We start from the raw sequence: 22,069 nt of genomic DNA on the forward strand, positions 1-22,069 counted from the left end.
CAATCGCGATTAGCACTCCAAATGTGAACTAGCCCTAACAGATAAAATGGTGTGCTAGTAAGTAGGGAGGCTGGCTGGTATCTTACTGTTTTGGCAGTTAAACTGCCAATCAGGAAATGCTTTTGAAAACAAAGAAAACCCTGAGAATCTCCCATAAGGAGATGCACTAGTCCAAAACATGTCGACTCACTTTTTACGCTGTAGTGATCCTTTAATTTACTTTTTGACATGTTTTTGTGTGTAAAACTTTTAATATACCCAAAATGTATACTAGACCCTTGCTTGACACATTTTGGTAAGTTACAGCCAAACATTTCATGAAAATTAATTGAACCGCTTTTTGCATAGAAAGCCAGCCAACATTACATGCCAGGGATTTTAAAGCAAAAAAAAATGTATACTACCTGACATACCAGGTCCCTTGGATATTGGCTATGGGTCTTTGTCTCTATTGCCTTCTGGTACCTACTATCTCCACCATACATGATGTATAGTGACTACACTGTTTATACATGTTGATGTTCTAGTTTATGTTATTACCTTATGCTAATTCTTTGTATAGCTTATTCATGAGAACTTTTCCCCTTGCCGGGTATACCATTGCTATGCTCTGTTTGTACTTTATATATTTCAATAAAAAAAATGTTTTAAACGAAGATAAAAAAAAATGTTTGGTTGGCGTGGTGGTTTTTTTTTTTTTTTTTTACAAACATATGATCACACCTGGTTTTGATAGTATGAACAGTTTGGACCTGTTAATGTTGTGGATCACTTAAAAGTGATATTTTAATTTGATTTGAATGACCAGATTGTAAATGGCCACCTGTCTATAACATTTGTTATAGTTATATTATTTGTAGTCGCATGATGCGGAAGACAGAAGCCTGGTAGAAACCCTCTCATTGCCTGGCTGCAATGAAGAAGACGCCTGGGTACGTTTTCAACCCTCCCTCACCCGCCCGGCTGCTGCACCCTCCCTCACCCGCCCGGCTGCTGCACCCTCCCTCACCCGCCCGGCTGCTGCATCCTCCCTCACCCGCCCGGCTGCTGCATCCTCCCTCACCCGCCCGGCTGCTGCATCCTCCCTCACCCGCCCGGCTGCTGCATCCTCCCTCACCCGCCCGGCTGCTGCATCCTCCCTCACCCGCCCGGCTGCTGCATCCTCCCTCACCCGCCCGGCTGCTGCATCCTCCCTCACCCGCCCGGCTGCTGCATCCTCCCTCACCCGCCCGGCTGCTGCATCCTCCCTCACCCGCCCGGCTGCTGCATCCTCCCTCACCCCCGGCTGCTGCATCCTCCCTCACCCCCGGCTGCTGCACCCTCCCTCGCCCGCCCGGCTGCTGCACCCTCCCTCGCCCGCCCGGCTGCTGCACCCTCCCTCGCCCGCCCGGCTGCTGCACCCTCCCTCGCCCGCCCGGCTGCTGCACCCTCCCTCGCCCGCCCGGCTTCTGCACCCTCCCTCGCCCGCCCGGCTTCTGCACCCTCCCTCGCCCGCCCGGCTGCTGCACCCTCCCTCACCCGCCCGGCTGCTGCATCCTCCCTCACCCGCAACACGATGGCATAGTAATTATCACTCTTGCCTTGCAGCACTAGAGTCCCCACAGTTCACATGTGGGCAAGGGCACTATCTGCATGGAGCTTGTATGTTCTCCCCAGGTCTACGTGGGTTCAATCCAGGCACTCTAGTCTCCTCCCACATCCCAAAACATATAAAACTGACTTTAGTCTAATAGGGACAAGAGTGTGCCCATGGTAGGGATTATGTCATCAACTTAGTGACATGCCTATATCCTCTGTAACGCATTGCAGAAGGTGTAAACGCAATGAAGGTGCCGGAAAATTTAGGCGCAGGGTGAAGCCGAAAAACATTCACTATGCTGTGGAAAATTTTCCCAGCGGCATCGATTAATATTCCCCCTCAAAACCGTACTTCAGTGGGGTAAGATGAGATTCGGCATCCAGGTATTGCTGGTGGCCGAATTCAGAGATGGATTAAGATGTATTGGAGCCCTAGGCAAGGTAGTAGATTTGGGGGCCCCTTGTGGTCCTTTTGGTAAGCTAAAGTGGAGAGAGGTCAGAGAAGGTGGCAGGTGGACCCCCTGACATCCACTAGGCCCCAGGCACCTGCCTAGGTTGCCTGGTAGATGATCCTGCTCTAGCCGAATTACAATGTTTTTGGGCTCTGTCTTTTGCCGTAGCTGTAATTCACGGTACAGCACCCAAATCTTGCCAGCTGCACAACGCCCTTTTTACCTGACTTGTGTAAGATGTCTGTGCTACAAAAATACATAATAATAATAACAATGTTTTTTTTTTTTTTTTTTTTTTTTAAACAGCTTCTCGGAAACCCTTTCTTGTCTCTCCTATTAGGCTTGCCCTTGCTTTTACCTAGTTCAAAACAAGACCTCAAAATCTATCTTTTCAAATCTGCCTACACTTATTACCTAGCAACTAACTCCCACCATGCAGCTGCTCCCGTCTCCCGTAGCCATTGCATCTCATGCTTCACCACCCCCTGGATCTTAAGCTCTTTTGGGCAGGGTGTTACTTTGTCATACTCTGTCAATCCTTCCTGCTGGTTTGTAAACTACTCCCTTTACTTAAAGCGGATCCGAGATGAAAAACTAACTATAACAAGTAACTTGTCTATATATCTTATGTACAGTTTAGATGGTTTAAACAGCAAATCTGTCTGCATACTGCTTTAATAGAATATGATTATTTCTTCCTGTGATACAATGACAGCAGCCATGTTGTTTGTAAGCATTACACAGAGGCAGGCTTATCTGCACCATCAGCACTCAGACTGAAAAAAAGCTAATCCCCCCTCCTCCTTCCTCCTTCCCTCTGCCTCTGAAATCTCTGGCTAGTAATACCTCCCCTCCTCCTGCCCAGACTGAGCTCCCATGAGCCCTTGCTACTGCCAAGGCTCTCTGAAAACTGTGGGTGGGGCTTATTTAGTTTATAGGGAATTAGAGTATTAAAACAAAAACAAAAAAGTATTTGGCTTGAGAAATGACCTATAAACTGTATGAAAGAAACACAAATATGCAATGAGTAAAAGTTCATCTCGGATCCACTTTAATGTACAGAGCTGTAGAGAATGTTGGCAAGTTGGCAGAATTTTTGTCATTACTTCTCTTTAAAGAGACTCTTTCACAAAAAAAAAGTTCCCCTGGTGGGTACTCAACTCGGGAGGACGAAGCCTCTGGATCCTATCGAGGCTTCCCCCGTCCCACGGTGGTCTTGCTGTGCTCCTCCGAAGTGACACCACCGTGGGACAGAGGAGGGCGGGGAAAATCTCGATAGGATCCCGGGGGAAGTACTCCCCAGGGGAACTTTTTTCTGTTACAGGTTTTCTTTAACCTCCTGGGGGATACAATAATATCACCAGGGGGCGGCGCAGCACATTTTTTTTTTAATTATTATTTTTTTTTAATCATGTAGCTAGCCTAGCACTAGCTACATGATAGCCGCTGAGCAGCGGCATCCCCCCACCCCCTCCGATCGCCTCCGGCAATCAAAGCAAACAGGAAATCCCGTTCAGAACGGGATTTCCTGTTTGGCTTCCCCCGTCGCCATGGCGATGATCGGGATGACGTCATCGTCGTCAACGATGTTGTGACGTCAGAGGGAGTCCTGATCCACCCCTCAGCGCTGCCTGGCACTGATTGACCAGGCTGCGCACGGGGTCTTGGGGGGGGGGGGAGCGGCGTGGCACGGCGAGTAGCGGCGAATCAGCGCGGAGCGGCGGCGATCGGTATATAGACGCAGCTAGCAAAGTGCTAGCAGCGTGCAACAAAAAAAAAATTATGCAAATTGGCCCACCAGGGCCTGAGAAATCCTCTGTGGCGGCTTACCCCGAGCTCAGCTCGGGATTATCCCCCAGAGGGTTAAAGTGGACCTGAACGCTTGCACTGGACATAAGAAAAACATAGAGAAATACACTCTTGCATATTTTTAGAGAGTTTAGCCTGTCTAATTCCCCCTCATCTGTGACCAATCACAAGTTGTTATTTGATCTACTCAGCTGTGTCAGCTCCTGCCACGGCAGAGAGCTAACTGGTAAACACAAGATGTGAACTATATGTCTGCTTCCATGAAAGCAGGAAGTAGATACACTTCAGATTTATTGCAGGAGTTCTGTGGGCTGCAACAAATAAATATTTTTCTGTAAAGGTTGTTATACCGTTGCTTATCTTTTCGAGCAGAGAGTAAGTTCTGAGTTCAGGTCGCTTTAAAGGTAATCTGAAGTGAAACTACATCTAGGAAATAAAACATTAGCAGCACAGATAGGAGTCTAATATTTTTTCCAGTACAGGAAGAGTTACGAAGCTCCAGTTGTTATCTGAGCTCCAACTTTTAAAGTCAAAGAGAGCTCTGTCTTCTGAAGCCAATTATCTCAAGTTTCTGTCCCTGTATTTCATTTTTCTGCAGAGTCAAGTTCAAAAGTTCACTAGCCTGCTGTTTGGAATAATTTAGAAAGCTGAGTGTAGTGTGTAAATTGCAAATATTAGAGAATGATGCAATGTTATAAAAAAAAAAAAAAAAAAAAAAAAACTATATAACTGCAAAAAAAAAAAAAAAAAAAGAGACTATTTTCTTTGCTACTAATGTTCTATTAATTATCCGTACTACACATACAATTCATTATATTATATATTTTTTTTCGCTTCAGTGTCACTTTAACAGCTACTTCTTTGCAAGTGGAAGATTGCAGAGAGCAGGCACTGGCAGGGGAATCTGGCACACCAGTGATGTGCAGCTGCAGCAGTCCAGGTGTACACAGTGTACAGGCTGCTCTTAGGGCCCATTCACACCAGGGCGCTTTGCTGCAGCGTTTTGCTGATTGCCGGTGATCAGCAAAGCACTGTGACACTTGTATCCCTGTGGGATACACGCACTGTATAAATCAGCCTCCTTATGACCCAGCGCCATATGCATAGGTCCGCCCCCTGGTTAGTGACCTGCTCCCAGCTGGGCAGGAAGTAGGTCACTGGGATTCCCGTCACTCCGTGTGTACGCCGCACTTCCATTGTTCACATTGCCTGCGTCGCCCATTGACTTGCAATACTGCATGATCCATACGTAAGTGTGTTTCATGTGGTAATGCGCTGCAGCCTTTGTGTCGACATTGTGGCAATTTAGGTACTGTTGTCGCGTGAAGTGTGCAAGTCTTCATAGACTTCACCCTTGCAAGGGGGTATCAGCTACTGATTGGGATGAAATTCCTCTTTAAAGTGGATCCGAGATGAAAAACTAACTATAACAAGTAACTTGTCTATATATCTTATCTAAACTTTAGATTGTTTACACAGCAAATCTAGCTGCAAACAGCTTTAATAGAAAATGATTATTTCTTCCTGTGATACGACAGCAGCCATGTTGTTTGTAAACATTACCTAGAGGCAGGCTTATCTGTATCTTGAGCACTCAGCCTGTGAAAAAAACCTAATCCCCCCTCCTCCCTCCTGCCTCTGAAATCAATGGCTAGTAACACCTCCTCCTCTTGCCCAGACTGAGCTCCCATGAGCCCTTGCTACTGCCAAGGCTCTCTGAAAACCTGTGGGCGTGGCGTGTTTAGTTTATAGGGAATTAGAGTATTAAAACAAAAAAAAGTATTTGGCTTGAGGAATGCCCTATAAACAATAGGAAAGGAACACAATTACCGGTATGCAATGAGCAAAAGTTCACCTCGAATCCACTTTAAGTACACTTGGGAGGAATACACACATGCAATTTTGACTTGCCAATACCATGTACTATGAAAGCTTACCTACACAATCCATTCATAGTCCTCATTGTCTGATGACTCTCATTCTACATAGATATGGTAAAATTGGTTAATATTTGGCCAATCAAAATTGGATGTGTGTATGTACCCTTAGATTTAAGTGCAGAACCAAACAAAAAAAACAGACTGGACAGCTAAGGTATTCATCTGCTTTTTAGATCTTTGGGCATGAAGAAGGAACTGAGACCTATTTCAAACAAAATGCCAATACTGTGGTTTCCAGATAACATAGGAACCACTGTACAAAATGAAAATCCAAATATGAACTCTCCACCTACAGCAATCAAATATTTCAGGTAGTGCCATGGTAAAAAGTATGCATAACCTGCCTTTATGTAACTTAGCCAGTTGTCTTTATTATATCAAGACAAGACACGGAACATTTATAATTCACTCCTGGCTGACTTTTCTCCATGCCAGAGCTGCAGCCACTAAAGGCGAGCTCGATGGGCAAGCAGGATTATTAGTGAGTCTTGCCCAAAGACTCCTTACTGTTTTCTATACTGAGCCGGGATCTAAACCCTCTTCAAAGGCTCAAATCCCACATCAAAGATAACAGCTTTACCAGCATGCTATCGAGCTGATCCTGACCCAAGTCCCTGGTTAACAAATGAGATAGGGACTGTAGGTTCTTTCTTAACCTGAATCATTGCATAAGTCGAAACACTGTGCCATCTCTGTCCCCTGTACCTCCTCTATGCCCTTCCCCCCCTTCGCCTTTAGTGTCCTCCTCCTCTGTGTCACCCATGTCCCTTTTTGCCATTGGTGTACCACTGTGCCACCTCTGTTCCCTCAGTGTACCCCTCTGTGTCACCTCTGTTCCCTCAGTGTCACCTCTGTTCCCTCAGAGTACCCCTCTATGTCACCTCTGTCCCCTCAAGGTACCCCTCTATGTCACCTCTGTCCCGTGCCTTCAGTGCCCCCCTCTGTTTCACCTGTCCCCCTGTGCCCTCAGTGTATCACTCTATCCCCCTCTATCCCCCTGTGCCCTCAGGGTACCCCTCTATGTCACCTCTGTCCCCCTGTGCCCTCAGTGTACCCCTCTATGTCACCTCCGTTCCCCTGTGCCCTCAGTGTACCCCTCTATGTCACCTCTGTGACCCTGTGCCCTCAGTGTACCCCTCTGTGTCACCTCTGTCCCCCTATAATTATTATTATTTAGTATTTTATATAGCGCCGACATATTACGCAGCGCTGTACAGTGTGTGTGTGTGTGTGTGTGTGTGTGTGTGTGTGTGTGTGTGTGTGTGTGTGTGTGTGTGTGTGTGTGTGTGTGTGTGTGTGTGTGTGTGTGTGTGTGTGTGTGTGTGTGTGTGTGTGTGTGTGTGTGTGTGTGTGTGTGTGTGTGTGTGTGTGTGTGTGTGTGTGTGTGTGTGTATATATATATATATATATATCTTGTCGCTAACTGTCCCTCAAAGGAGCTCACAATCTAATCCCTACCATTGCCATATGTCTATATTGTGTAGTGTAAGTACTGTAGTCTAGGGCCAATTTTTAGGGGGAGCCAATTAACTTATCCGTATGTTTTTGGAATGTGGGAGGAAACCGGAGTGCCCGGAGGAAACCCACGCAGACATGGAGAGAACTTACAAACTCTTTGCAGATAGTGCCCTGGCTGGGATTCGAACCAGGGACCCAGGGCTGCAAGGCGAGAGAGCTAACCACTACGCCACCCTATGCCCTCAGTGTACCCCTCTATGTCACCGCCGTTCCCCTGTGCCCTCAATGTACCCCTCTATGTCACCTCCGTTTCCCTGTGCCCTCAGTGTACCCCTCTATGTCACCTCTTTCCCCATGTGCCCTCAGTGTACCCCTCTATGTCACCTCTTTCCCCATGTGCCCTCAGTGTACCCCTCTATGTCACCTCTGTCCCCTATGCCCTCAGTGTACCCTTCTATGTCACCTCTGTTCCCCTGTGCCCTCAGTTTACCCCTCTATGTCAACTCTGCACCCCTGTGCCCTCAGTGTACCCCTCTATGTCACCTCTGTCCCCCTATGCCCTCAGTGTACCCTTCTATGTCACCTCTGTTCCCCTGTGCCCTCAATTTACCCCTCTATGTCAACTCTGCACCCCTGTGCCCTCAGTGTATTGCTCTCTCCCCCTGTGCCCTCAGTGTCCCTCTCTGTTTCACCTCTGTCCCCCTGTGCCCACATTGTTCCACAGCAAAATGTAATTTTGCCAGTTTACAAAATATTTTCTTTAAATTATTTAAAATCTATTTTCTCTAAAACGACAAGGTCTTTTTGAAAATGGTTTTTGACTTGTTCCCACGGAATTAAAATTTCAAATTTTGAGGTCGTTTGTAAGACAGAGACTGAACTGTACAGAGTTTTCCTGGCAATGTGACAGCGGTCTGTGAAGATAACACAATGTCATATTATTTTTTCAAAAAATGAGCCCAAAGATCACTGTCTAATTCAATCTACTGACAGCAATGTCCTGTATGGAACACACATATGTCATTAGGGACTAGGATCGACGATCCAAAAAGACTAGTAATTTTACAAACACGGAGATAAAGTAGTCCCCTTAGTGTCACTAATAAATATAATACTCAAGCCAAGGTAGTGCAAAAAAAATTATTTTTTATATATAAGTTCCTTTATTTAAACAGCATCATAGTTTAAAAACATCTAAAAACACAAGGATCCCTTGGCCTCTTGCCATCCATATATTCCTTTGTACTGTAATACAATATCTTAGTAGATCCACTCAGAAACAATGGGTCCCAGGGTTGTCGGCACTCCGAACCAATGTACTAAGAAATAATGATAAAACCTGCTACTCATAGGTCAGTAACAGAATATAGAGTATTGGTATAAAACTCGGTGTTGCCGACAAATCAGGGAGTCAGATAAACAAACACTTTAAATTGATTGCTGCTGGTTAAGCATGTGCAAAATACAAGTAAATGAAGTACTGTGTAGTACAATATAAAGTATTTCCATAGCATAAAAGGTGCATATACAATAAATATGTGCCAACAATGGGTAAAGTGCAAATATCATGTCCAAATAGGACTCAAACATAGCCAGGAATAGTGCATACAAGTAAAAAGTGATAAACCAGAACCAGTGTGAAGAAAAACGGAATCCAGTGATGAGCAGTGAAAGAAGGAGAAATGCAGAGGAAAATCCACGTGTGTAAGGCAAAAAACCAGCGCAGGGTAGAAGAGTAATAAAGGCGTTAAGTGGAATAGCAGAATTCACATGGCATCTGTAAGCTCTGCTCAGATGCCATGTGAATTCTGCTATTCCACTTAACGCCTTTATTACTCTTCTACCCTGCGCTGGTTTTTTGCCTTACACACGTGGATTTTCCTCTGCATTTCTCCTTCTTTCACTGCTCATCACTGGATTCCGTTTTTCTTCACACTGGTTCTGGTTTATCACTTTTTACTTGTATGCACTATTCCTGGCTATGTTTGAGTCCTATTTGGACATGATATTTGCACTTTACCCATTGTTGGCACATATTTATTGTATATGCACCTTTTATGCTATGGAAATACTTTATATTGTACTACACAGTACTTCATTTACTTGTATTTTGCACATGCTTAACCAGCAGCAATCAATTTAAAGTGTTTGTTTATCTGACTCCCTGATTTGTCGGCAACACCGAGTTTTATACCAATACTCTATATTCTGTTACTGACCTATGAGTAGCAGGTTTTATCATTATTTCTTAGTACATTGGTTCGGAGTGCCGACAACCCTGGGACCCATTGTTTCTGAGTGGATCTACTAAGATATTGTATTACAGTACAAAGGAATATATGGATGGCAAGAGGCCAAGGGATCCTTGTGTTTTTAGATGTTTTTAAACTATGATGCTGTTTAAATAAAGGAACTTATATATAAAAAATATTTTTTTTTGCACTACCTTGGCTTGAGTATTATATTTATTAGTGACACTAAGGGGACTACTTTATCTCCGTGTTTGTAAGATAACACAATGTCAGAGATAGAGGTACCTTTCTTTGGTGCAGCTGGTTTAATGTAGTAAGGGAGGCCCTTCATAGCACCTCTAAGCTCCTGTTTCAGCGCCAACATATACTCCACCTCTTCTCCAGTCTGCAGGGGAACGGGTTTAAAATCCAAGGCCTGGTACAAAAGAAGAGCAGCGAAATTAAATTCCAACTGATAGACACAAAGAAAAGGGTCCCAAGTGTAAAGTTCCAGCCGGTATACTACCCTTTGGTTATGGAATAAGCCTGATGACACATGAAATTTTACTTATTGTGGGTTGTCAGCTGCACCAGGCAACCACTGCATAAGCTTTGGGAAATACTGGTGCAGTGAAGTCCCCGCTATCTGAAATGGAAGCCTCAACTAAGTGGCATGCCTGAGGGGATAATGAGCAAGGCCAGCTAAAGACATAGACGCTACAGGCGGTTGCCTGGGGCGACATGCCCATCATGCGCACCTGGCCAATAGAGACAGAGCAAACATGCTTTGTCCCGCTTCTTAGGCCACCCCTTCCTGGCTTTCTTATCAGCCATAGGCACACCACAGTGTCTGTTTACTGCCTGTGTGTGGCTGTCTGCCCTTGGCCCACCTCAAACTCCGCCCCCGCCAGACAGAATTTCGAGGCTCCAGGCAGGCAAAGTGGAAAGAGTGGCATGCCTCCTGCATCCCCCTGCCCAGATTAGGACACGGCAGCAAACAAGTAGTCGCTGAGGGGCTGACTCTGAGCTGAAACCTGAGGGGAGACTGAAGAGCTACAAACAAGCTGCGAGTGAAGAGGAGAACTGTATGAGAGAGGCAGCAGGCAGAGGCACAAGTCAACCACAGGTTTTCTCGCCTGGAGTGACAAAATGGCTAGAGTGCGCCTCTGATAACAGGGACTGTGTTTTGGGGGTTTTACAGGGATTCAAATACTTATCGAGCCTCTAGTGCAGTCTTCTAACTTTCCTGTTGCTTCTAGTGGCTTTCCAGAGTCTGTGTGCACGGCGCCTGGCGTGTCATGTGACCTGACATGGTTAGGTGACACGCCTAGAGCCATGCATGGAGGACACCAGAAAGCCACTGGGTGTTACAAGAATGTTAGAAGACGTTGCTGGAGGTTCGTTATGTATTTATTGCTGCTTTTTAGGCCAGTTGCTCAAGCTAATGTATCCGGCATCAGGAGATCCCCAACGGTGATGGATATTAGGGACTTTGCTGTATTAAGAGCCGCCACATTTTACAATCCTTTGATTGGTCAACCCCTATGCAATACAGCTCTTTATACATGCAAGGCTGATGGTTGTGGCTGTCTCTGATGATTATTTAGAGAGGATATGGCTGCCCCAATGCAACGCTGAGAAAACTGGAGTGCTGGACTATTGCAGCTCAGCACAGGCCAGACCCATGGTTTCCCTACTCACCCCACCCTCTCAAAGCCTCTCAGGCCCGTGCTGCACTGTCATCCCTCCTCCCCCTCCCTATCAAAAGGACATATCAAAAAATACCTTTTATTCAAAATAATATATCTTCACCATACATTGTACCAGCAACACAATTTAAGTGTTAAAATAAAGGGGATAAATAGATTAATAAAATATGAAACATGAAGTCTTCTACGGTGGATCTGTTTATTTTCAAAGAGTAAATGGTTATTTTTCTCCCTTTAAAATGCATAGGAAGTAAAATAATTGCTGAGGAAAAAAAGCACCCAAAGAAAGCCTAGTTTGTCAATTAAAAAATTATGTATATACCACTGTCTATATCAAAGTGTCTTAAAGTGGATCAGAGATAAACTTTTACTCATTGCATATTTGCGTTCCTTTCATATAGTTTATGGGCATTCCTCAAGCCAAATACTTTTTTTGTTTTGTTTTAATACTCGAATTCCCTATAAACTAAACAAGCCTCGCCCACAGCTTTTTAGAGTGCCTTGGAACTGTAGCAAGGGCTTATGGGAGCTCAGTCTGGGAAGGAGCAGGAGGAGGTTACTAGCCATTGATTTCAGAGGCAGAGGGGAGGATGGAGGAGGAGAGGGGAGTGAATTTACACACAGGGAAGCTGATAGCATCTCCAGCCCTCAGCCCGTGTAATGTGACAAGCAGAACATGGCTGCCCTCATTTTATCACAGGAATAAATAATCATAAACTATTGAAGGTGTTTGCAGCTAGATTTGTTGTGTAAACTATCTAAACTTTAGATAAGATGTATTGACAAGTTACTTGTTATAGTTAGTTTTTCATCTCGGATCCTGATTTGCTGTGAAGAAAGTGCGTAAGTAGTAATGAAAGTTATTGCAAATTAAATAGGTAATTAAAGAGTCATCCTGCGCAGTGCCATCCGTCGGAGTCCCACCATCGAACAGCGGCAACCCCCTCAAAGCTGGCTGGTTGCGGCTAGAGATGGCCCAGCCTTGGAGAACTCATGGAGAAGCACATGATCAGTTTGATCAGCTGATAGATTTGGAAGCCTCTGATTTGCTGTGAAGACGTCCTGGTTTAACACATGATTATGACCAGCAAATCAGAGCCTTACAAATCTATCAGCTGATCAAACTGATCATGTGCTTTTCCATGAGTTCTCCAAGGCTGGGCCATCCCTAGTTGCGGCCAGTCGCAGGCTACTGTGCATGCGCGGCCCCGAGTACCCTGATCGCGGTCCCGCTGCAGAGAGCATTCTGCACAGTAGCGATTTTTGCGTACTGAGCCACTGCACATGCACAGAACACTCCCATCCGTGAGAGCGCGGTGAGGAGGGCCGTGACCAGCCAGCTTTATGGGGGTCGCCAGCAGGACTCGGACGGACGTCGTGGGCACAGGATGACTCCAGGGGGCTCCAGGTAAGTTAAACTGATTTTTTTATATTGACTTTAGATTTCATTGAGCCCCCATTCACACTGGCGCTGTGGGTTTCCCTGTTCTGATGCAGGGTAACGCTATGCAATGAAAGTCTATGGGGCATTTCATACCTGGCACCGTGCAACGTGATCTGACAGAAGAGCCTAATTCGCTGCAACAGCATGTTGTCAGGCAACATGCGCAGCGACGTGTGGGGAACTGGAAGTCATGCAAGTCTATGGCGACGCAGCTTGTTTTTACATTTTTCCGCATATTTTTTCAATACACTGCCACGCAATTCAATTTTCGTCCACAGGAAGTAAGCGCTAGAGAGCCTCAGTTCCTGCTTGGCTTGCTGCCAAAAGGGAGATTACCCCGCATTGCTGCAGTAAACCATGAAGGCTAATTTTTGCATTGCGGTGCAATCATCGCACATGCAGCGCTCCCCCAATGCCGGTTGTCATTCTGAAACCAGCCTTAAAGAGGAACTTCAGCCTAAACAAACACACTGTCATTAAGTTACATTAGTTATGTTAATTAAAATAGATAGGTAATATAATCTCTTACCCACCCTGTTTTAAAAGAACAGGCAAATGTTAGTGATTTCATGGGGCAGCCATCTTTTTGTTTGAAAGAAGGTGAAAGGGAGCATGAGACACAGTTCCAACTGTCCTGTGTCCTGATCACCCCTCGCAGTTGCTAGGCAACGTGAAAAACAACATAGGAAATCCCATCATGCTTTGCACAACATCAGGGGTAAAAAGCCCGGGCAGTTTTCTTTGATGGGGCGGAGCTTAGCTAAAAAATGCAGCTAAAAATGAGACTTCTATAAGAAAAACAAAGTTCTGATGCTGTGAAACTGTTAAAGAAACACCAAGCCTTTTCAGTTCTGCTTAGTGGATTTTTAGTCTGGAGGTTCATTTTAAGGAGGAAACAGACCAGGATGCAAAGTGGTTAAGGACCAGAGCTGTCCTTTTCCTATCTGCAAACAGTGATTACTGTGATTGGCTCACAGTAATCACGGGGTCAGGAGCCAATGGAACCGTGCGGCATGAGTGATTGGCAGGGATTACATCTCCCAAGCCTAAAGCCTTCTCTGTAAATAGGTATCTGACTTTTTGTTTAAACGATACCCGAAGTGACATGTGACATGAACAGATAGACATGTGTTTGTATATTGCCTAGCACACAAATAATTATGCTGTGTTCCTTTTTTTCTTTCCCAGCCTGAAAGAGTTAAATATCAGGTATGCAAGTGGCTGACTCAGTCCTGACTCGGACAGGAAGTGAGTACAGTGTGACCCTCACTGATAAGAAATTCCCCTTTTTTACCTCTGTCTTGCTCTTAGAAGCCATTTTCTGCTAGGAAAGTGTTTTATAGTTGGAATTTCTTATCAGTGAGGGTCACATTGTAGTCACTTCCTGTCTGAGTCAGGACTGAGTCAGCCACTTGCATACCTGATATTTAACTCTTTTAGGCAGAGAAAGAAAAAAAAGGAACACAGCATAGTTATTTGTGTGCTAAGCACTGTACATACACATGTCTGTCTCATCATGTCAAATGTCAGTTCGGGTATCCTTTAAATCTCGCTTCAGGTGTGCTTTATCAAAATAAAGAAAAAATATACTTACAGGAAACAAAGGGGGAGGCTGAAGTGTAGGCGGGGGAAGGGTCTCACCACGTCCAATGCCAACAGCTTGAATATTGAATGACATCTGGCCACGGCCGCCACCTCTGCCCCTTCCTGCCATTGTTGTTTTGGCACCAGGCTACCGGCATAAAATTTCTACCTGCATATGACAAAAGCAGTTTTTTTTATTTAGGCTAACTCAAGAAATCGGAGAGCTCCGTTAATTGAATAAATGAACAAACCATGTTATCAAAACCTTTCCAATAGAAAAAAAGCACAATCACAACCCCCCCCCCCCCCCCCCCAAAAAAAAAAAACACCTGAACATTATGTGACCTTATGAACACAAGAAAAATCACATTAATTTGGTCTCCATGGTAACTGGAACATAAGCCCTACCCAATCATATACGTGCTTCTAGCCAAGCATTAAGAAAACTGCAAAGAACCTATGTAAAATATGAAACGATTACACCTAAGTAAAGAGGTACATATGTCCCAGAGTTAAATGCACTATAAATTATTTTTCCCATGTAGCTGTCACTTACAGTAAGTGGTAATAATCTGTCAGCTCTGAACCTTTCACCATAAAGTTTTGGACTAGCCTATTTCCTTATGGAGTATTATCAGGTTTTCCTTCATTTTGCTGAAATAAAATAATTTAAAAACAGAGGTAAAAGGTAAACTTGCCTCCTCTCTGGGGAAAAAAAAAACAATGGTGAGACTGAGCGATCTATTTTTTTTTTCCCCTGAGAGGAGGTAAGTTGTTTACCTTTACCTCCTTTATGTTTAAAGGATATGTGAGGCAATTAAAAAAAATCTAATTTACTTACCTGGGGCTTCCTTCAGCCCCAGGAAGCCTATGTGTCCCTTGCCACAGCCCCACTCTCAGGCAGTCTTCTGGGGTCCCGTCCGCACGGCTGTGCAGCTGCGCACTCACGCAGAAGTCGCTAACTTGGCTAGGTCAAGCCTGAGATTGGAGCTGCAGCGAAAGACACACCGGCTTCCATGGGTTGAAAGAAGCCCCATGTAAGTAAATCTGATTTTTTTTTTTTTATTGCCTCATATAGCCTTTTAACTAGACCTGAACTCTTGCACAGGACAGAGAGAAAACATAGAGAAATGCACCCTGTATGTATTTAGAGAGTTTAGCCTGTTCATTTCCCCCTCATTTATGTCGAATCACAAGTTGTAATGTGAGTCACAGGACTGCCACGGCAGAGACGGCAGATAAGCTCATTTGAAAACACAGGATGTTAACAATATGTCTCCTTCCATGAATCAGGAAGAATTGTTTTTGTTTAAAGGTTATTATGCTGTTGTGTGTCTTTTAGAGCAGAGAGGAAGTTCTGAGTTCAGATTCGCTTTAGCGGAGGAAATCTGGAAGCAGAGGGAATCTGGTATGTTTATTTGGAGTGTACTGCACAGGCGCAGAACTACTGCACCTCCGCAGTACACTCCAAATGACATCAGCGCCACAACCAGCGGCTCTTGCACAGGTGCAGTAGATGCCGATCTGCTGAGGTTGGCATTATGTCCGGGAGGGGACCCCAGTCCACCAGCGTGGACCGGAGCTGCGGCGAGGGCACAGGACAGCTGCCAGGGCTGGAGGAAGCCCTGGGTAAGTAGATTTTTTTTTAATCCACCGCGGACCACCAGGGAATTCTTTTGTAGTGCAGGTTGCGAAAAAATTATTACATTAGTAGTTAATCAACTGCAGTCTCATGAAGATGGTCATCTTCATGAGACTGCAGTTGATTAACTACTAATGTAATAATTTTTTCGCAACCTGCACTACAAAAGAATTCCCTGGTGGTCCGCGGTGGATTAAAAAAAATCTACTTACCCAGGGCTTCCTCCAGCCCTGGCAGCCGTCCTGTGCCCTCGCAGTGAGATTATTATATTAGTAAACTCAGACTGAACCTCTTGCTCTTACAACTACCAGGAGTACTCTTACAACTACCGGTACTACTAAAGTTTTGTACCCATGCTACACACGAGGCAGCCAGTTCAGCCTAGAATCTAGCATTTACGATGGCCCCCGATCCAACTAAGCGCATCAGCAAGTGATCTGCCCGATGGACTGACTCGGCAGAGTGCATTTTTCTCTCCTGTCATCCTGTGTGCTGCAACATCAGCCTCCTTTACCTTGTAAGGCAACAAAACACACTGCTAGCATAGAGGCTAGCGATGAGTCCTTACAGCCTTGGCCCAGCAATGTTTGGCAGAGGGATTGAGACCCGATTCTTCCCGGGGATTCTCCTCCTACGTGTGTATGAGGCTTATGTCTCAAGCCTTTTAGCAACTATGATCAAATATGACCCAGGTTAGGGTAACAAGTACATAGCTTTGAAATAATCCAGTCCAGGTCTATTGAATAATTTGCATCACTTATGTCACCTCTGGAGATAGAGGGACAGACTAACTAGCAAGCTCATGGTGACCCAGAACTCATTGGAGTTTGTAAGGGACTACAGTGGTCCTAAAAGCCCCCTTACTAAGATGTTGGAGATTCTTAGAAATGCCTTTGTGAATTAGAATCACTGCATTCTTACTACCACAACACCACTATAGCTTTCCTACTCTGCTCACTACACACTATATAACACAAGATAAACGCGCCAAGACATAATAAAGCTCTACATGACAGGTTTCTGCAAACTGCATAACATCACCCTGCAATTCCTCAGTATATTTAATATTATTCTATGGTTATTTTTATTCACATTCACCTTACAGCATACTTCCTCCCACGTGGAGCGCAGTCTTCTTCGCACGCACTGATAACGTCAGAGCTCGGTCAGACGAGTTATTTTTAGCTCGCTTTCGCATTGGCTCCTGCTATTGTCATTCAATATTCGTGCAGCCAATTATGAGCCGGTGTACGTGCGGGGCTGCGCATTCTGTCACTACACCGGCCAGGGGCGGGGTAACCTATGAGCTAGCGTGTAGTTGCCACGGAGACGAGAAGTATGTAGTGCCCGAGCTGGGAGTAACCTTAAGGGCCTTATTATCTAGAGACTTGCAGGCGCGGCTAATGCCCTGGGCGCCGCCCCCTTCCAGGCACTAGGTGGTCGCAGGTCTCCCTTCCTCCTCCCTGTGCTATGCAATCGTATTACAGGTGTTCTGTCGCTTTACACTACTCGTCAGAAATAGCTCCTTTCCATAGCACACCGGTTTGGTGACGTCATCAAGCCGGGACCCGTGTGTTGGGTATCACTATCACAGGGCTGCGTGCATCGCGGTGAATGAACGCTGGGGCTGAAGGATTATCGCAGAAACCAGGTAAGGTGAGATATTCCGCTTGCAGGGGCATTTTTTTTTAAATCGGTCTGGCCACGGAGGGGGCACATCTGGCTACCCATAATGGAGGGTGGGGGCAGAGTTCTGAAAGGGGGGGGGGTGTATTTTGGGGCACATCTAGGTAACTTGGGGTGGGGAATTAATAATGGGGGGGTCACATCTGATGGTCCTGTGGGCCATAACCTAACACTGGGGGCACATTTGGCTATAATGGGGAGGGGGCGCTAATCCTGGGGGCACATCTGGCTACAATGGGGAACATTGATCCCAGGGACACATCTTGCTATATTGATAGGCCCTATTCCGAGGGGCGCATCTGTCTATCTATATTGGGGTCTAGCAAATACAGGGGACAGATCTGGTTATACTGGGGGGCTGATATAGGAGAACACATCTGGTTATACTGGGGGGCTGATATAGGAGAACACATCTGGTTATACTAGGGGGCTGATATAGGAGAACACATCTGGCTATACTGGGGGGGCTGATACTGGGGACACACCTGGCTATCTATCTGTGGGGGACGTAATACTGGTGGCATGTTTGTTATCTACTGTAGCATTTTTTATTTGGTACTTATCCGTTAGCCGGGCGCATCTGGCAGGTGGCGCTAATTACTATTCCCCTTCCAGGCCGACATGGATAGTAGGGAAAGATGTAACTCTGGTGGAGTTTTGTCGCCACCTGCCGGATGCGCCCGGCTAACGGATAAGTACCTTTTATTTTTTATTAGAATTGGTGAAACCTGAGGATTAATGCAATTTTTCATTCCCCGCACCCACCTCTTTTTCCCATTAAAATGCATAGAATTTTTTTTTTCTTGGGTCAAAATACCCCCCTATCAAAAGTCTAGTATGTCCTGAAAAAAACGATACCTAGATCATTTAGGTGTCATGAGTAAGGATAAAGTTATGGCTGTTTAAATAGGGACATGGCTAAAGAGTCAAAACTGCTTTGGTTCATAAGGGGGGAAAAGGTCTGGATGCGAAGTGGTTAATAAGCTTCACTGGAACCCTGTATCAGCTGGGTGAAGGTGGATAGGTCTGCCCCCTTGTAGAAAATGGATCTGGCCTTTTCCATATCAGATATAGAAAAGACAGAGGCATTTTTCTGCAAGGTGTCAGGGCTACACACTGGAACCCGGCTGGCATGGGGCTAGTCAGAGAATTCACGTATGCAATGACAGGCCGGGAGTTTTTTTTTTTTTAGAGTGTCAGCTTCCTGGCCAGGAGTTTTTTTTTCCCCAAAAGCAGATGCCATCTTAATATAGCTTTAAAATTCCTAAGCTTTGACAGTGATGAAATGCCTTTTATGTTACGTACTTTCAATCAACATAAATTTTATATGCAAATTAGAGGAGACTGAGTATTGTTGTACAGCCCTGCCTACGGGTGCCTGATATTAGCACATTTGTTGCCTTAAAGGGAACCTTAACTGTGGGCCCAAAAAAAAATTCCCTTACCTGGGGCTTCCCCAAGCCTCCTGCAGCCGTCCTGTGCCCGCGCCGGTCCTTCGGTGCCCTCCGGTCTCCCTCCGTGGCTAAGTTTCGTTTTCGGCCGACTGCCAGTCGTCCTCCTGCAAAGCGTCCTCTTCTTCCGCATTCCCCGTCGTAAAGAGCCGTAAAGCGTGTCCGCAAGACGCGTCATGCAGGACGCCCTTTACGGCTCTTTACGGCGGGGAATGCGGAAGAAGAGGACGCTTTGCCGGAGGACAACTGGCAGTCGGCCGAAAACTAAACTTAGCCGCGGAGGGAGACCGAAGGGCACAGAAGGACCGGCGCGGGCACAGGACGGCTGCAGGAGGCTTGGGAAAGCCCCAGGTAAGTTAATTTTTTTTTTTTGGGCCCACAGTTAAGGTTTCCTTTAATGCAATATGGTGGTCATGGTGCTAAGAAATAAATATAATTGATGGATAGTGTATGCATATTGAGTAGAAGCACATGCGTAGAGGTTAAGAGCTTGACTCACTAACCGACGCTAAGTGTTAGCACTGGAGTGAAAAGCCACTTAGTGCCCCAAAAGTAGCTTTGTGCGGACTAACAGCCGCGCTAAGCTACATCGCGCACAGCAGCGTGCACAGCGCGGTGTGCCGGTAATAGTGCGCGGTGCGACGATAACGTCGCAACCAGTGCGCCGAAAACTGTGCATCGGGAGCCCCCCGAAGCGACGCATTGTTGCGACGTTTTCGGCGCACCGGGTGCAATGTTTACAGGGCAGCGGGTGCAACGTTATCGTTGCACTGCGCACTATTACCGGCGAACTGCACTGAACGCCCTGCTGTGTGCGATATGTGGGCGCAAACCACCTAACTCCGTGGTTTGCGCCCACTAGGTATGGGCTTAACGCCGGTTAGTGAATCAACCTCAAAATGATAAAATGTGCATGTATATGGTGTCTAGCTGGCAATTAGGGCAATGTTTAGGAGGGCTCCTCTGCTGATATGGTTTGTAACGATAGTTTAGTGTATAACTTATGTTAGCATATAATTTATGTTCATCCCAGGTTCTACTAAAGCTGGCCACTAACGGTCCAATTTCTAGCGAAAAATCGTTCGAGCGATCAGAAATTCTGATCGGATTGGTTGTAAATAATCTCCATTGGTGGACACAATCGATTATGAACGAGTGAAAAAAATGTCGCCCGAATGAATTTTCGTCGAACGAAAATTTGGATTTTCTTGGTGGTCGTGATAGATAGAAAGCAATGATTGGTTAGTTGATGGTGTAGTGAACAATTTTTCGTCCGATCAGAATTTCTGATCGCTCGAACGATTTTTCACTAGAAATTGGACCGTTAGTGGCCACCTTAACTTTACTTGCGCCATGATTTTGTTTTTTTATAAATCCTGTTAACTGTTCACCCGTCTGCACAATCACCATTTTCTAGGGGCCACAATTTTGATTCTGCAGATCTCCTCATCAAATACAAAAAGATTGTAAGGCAAGAGTCGGCCTGGAACCCACCAGGAGCGCTTTTCTGAGCCCTTTGTGATTAGGAAAGCTCTTGCTAATGTAATGCTATGGGTGTGATCCCACTTGAGCGATGTGATTTTATTAAAATCACCATTGCATTAGCAAGAGCTTTTTCAAAACACTAGCGCTTAGAAAAGGCTGCTAGTGGGTTTGAGCCCTCACACTTGTCAGTTTTCTGTTTGCGTTTTTCTGCATGTGTTTTCCGCACACTATGGGCTTGATTCACAAAGCGGTGCTAACCTACTTAGCACGTCTAAAGTCTTTAGATGCGCTAACCAGGGTGCTAAGTAGGTTAGCACCGGATTTCTCAATCAGATCGCGCGCTAACTTTGCGCGCATAAAGTTTTACGTGCGCTAAGTCCCATATGCTTTAATGGGCACTTCGCGCGGTGCGCCCTGCGCTCTGTGCAGTACGCGCGTAAAGTTTTATGCGCATAAAGTTTTGCACGCGTAAAGTTTTATGCGCGAAAAGCTTGTTTAGACGTGCTAAGGGGGTTTTCACAGGCGTGCTAACAGTTAGCACCGCTTTGTGAATCAAGCCCTATGTGTGTGTTTGCATGTGGGAAACTATTTTTTTTTTTCCTGTATGTGAAAAATGCATTTTAAGGACCACTATCGCGAAAAAGTGTAAAATTTAAAATACATGTAAACACATACAAATAAGAAGTATGTTTCTTCCACATTAAAAATGAGCCATAAATGTATTTTCTCCCATCTTGCTGTCACTTACAGCAGGTAGTAGAAATCTGACAGAACTGACAGGTTTTGGTCTAGTCAATCTCTTCATGGGGGATTCACAGCATGGCCTTTATTTTTTATGAAGACACCCCTTAACCACTTGCCGACCACCCACAGCCGATGGGCGGCGGCAAAGTGGACGCCGAAAGGACCGCAATACGCCCATCGGCGTTGCGTCCTTTCGGCATGCCCGGGGAGCGATCGCGTCACTGGTGACGCGTGCTTCCCCCAGCAACAGGCTCTGCCCACCCGCGACGACAACCCGCCGGCCGTTCGGAAGCGCCGGCGGGTTGTTAACCCGACGGTCGCCGCATGCAAAGCGTATAATATGCTTTGTAATGTATACAAAGCGTATTATACAGGCTGCCTCCTGCCCTGGTGGTCCCAGTGTCCGAGGGACCACCAGGGCAGGCTGCAGCCACCCTAGTCTGCACCCAAACACACTGATCTGCCACCCCCTGATCGCCCTCAGACCCACCCCCCAGACCACTGTTTGCACCCAATCACCCCCTAATCACCCATCAATCACTCCCTGTCACGTCAACGCTATTTTTTTTTATGCCCTAAACTGCCCCCTGGGGGCTCCTGATCACCCCCCCACCCCTCAGATTCTCCCCAGACCCCCCCCCCCCCCCCGTGTACTGTATGCATCTATCCCCCCTGTAATAACCCACTGATCACCTGTCAATCACCCATCAATCACCCCGTCACTGCCACTCATCAATCAGCCCCTAACCTGCCCCTTGCGGGCAATCTAATCATCCACCCACACCATCAGATCGCCCGCAGATCCGACATCAGATCACCTCCCAAGTGCAATGTTTACATCTGTTCTCTACCCTAA

General features: G+C 45.9%; 2 protein-coding genes across 5 annotated transcripts in view; one reads left to right on the forward strand and one right to left on the reverse strand.

Annotated features, from left to right (window-relative positions):
• POLR3GL (RNA polymerase III subunit GL) overlaps nucleotides 1–17,356 on the reverse strand; it is a 34,845-nt gene extending 17,489 nt beyond the window's left edge. Inside the window, exons 1-3 of one of the 2 annotated variants that reach the window (XM_068253226.1) lie at nucleotides 16,951–17,356; nucleotides 14,216–14,374; nucleotides 9,775–9,904 (exon numbers count right to left, since the gene is read on the reverse strand). In XM_068253226.1, the coding sequence (XP_068109327.1) occupies nucleotides 9,775–9,904; nucleotides 14,216–14,335 (250 nt within the window). In that variant the 5' untranslated portion in view covers nucleotides 14,336–14,374; nucleotides 16,951–17,356. Of the gene's footprint in view, nucleotides 1–9,774; nucleotides 9,905–14,215; nucleotides 14,375–16,945 lie in introns of both variants that reach the window. The other variant, XM_068253225.1, reaches the window with a different exon arrangement.
• LOC137532571 (UPF0711 protein C18orf21 homolog) overlaps nucleotides 17,112–22,069 on the forward strand; it is a 61,757-nt gene continuing 56,799 nt past the window's right edge. Inside the window, exon 1 of one of the 3 annotated variants that reach the window (XM_068253222.1) lies at nucleotides 17,112–17,498. The gene's annotated coding sequence lies outside the window, so the exon portion shown is untranslated. Of the gene's footprint in view, nucleotides 17,504–22,069 lie in introns of all 3 variants that reach the window. The other 2 variants (XM_068253221.1, XM_068253220.1) reach the window with 2 other exon arrangements.

This window comes from Hyperolius riggenbachi, chromosome 9 (genome assembly GCF_040937935.1).
Source record: "Hyperolius riggenbachi isolate aHypRig1 chromosome 9, aHypRig1.pri, whole genome shotgun sequence".
NCBI lineage: Eukaryota > Metazoa > Chordata > Amphibia > Anura > Hyperoliidae > Hyperolius > Hyperolius riggenbachi.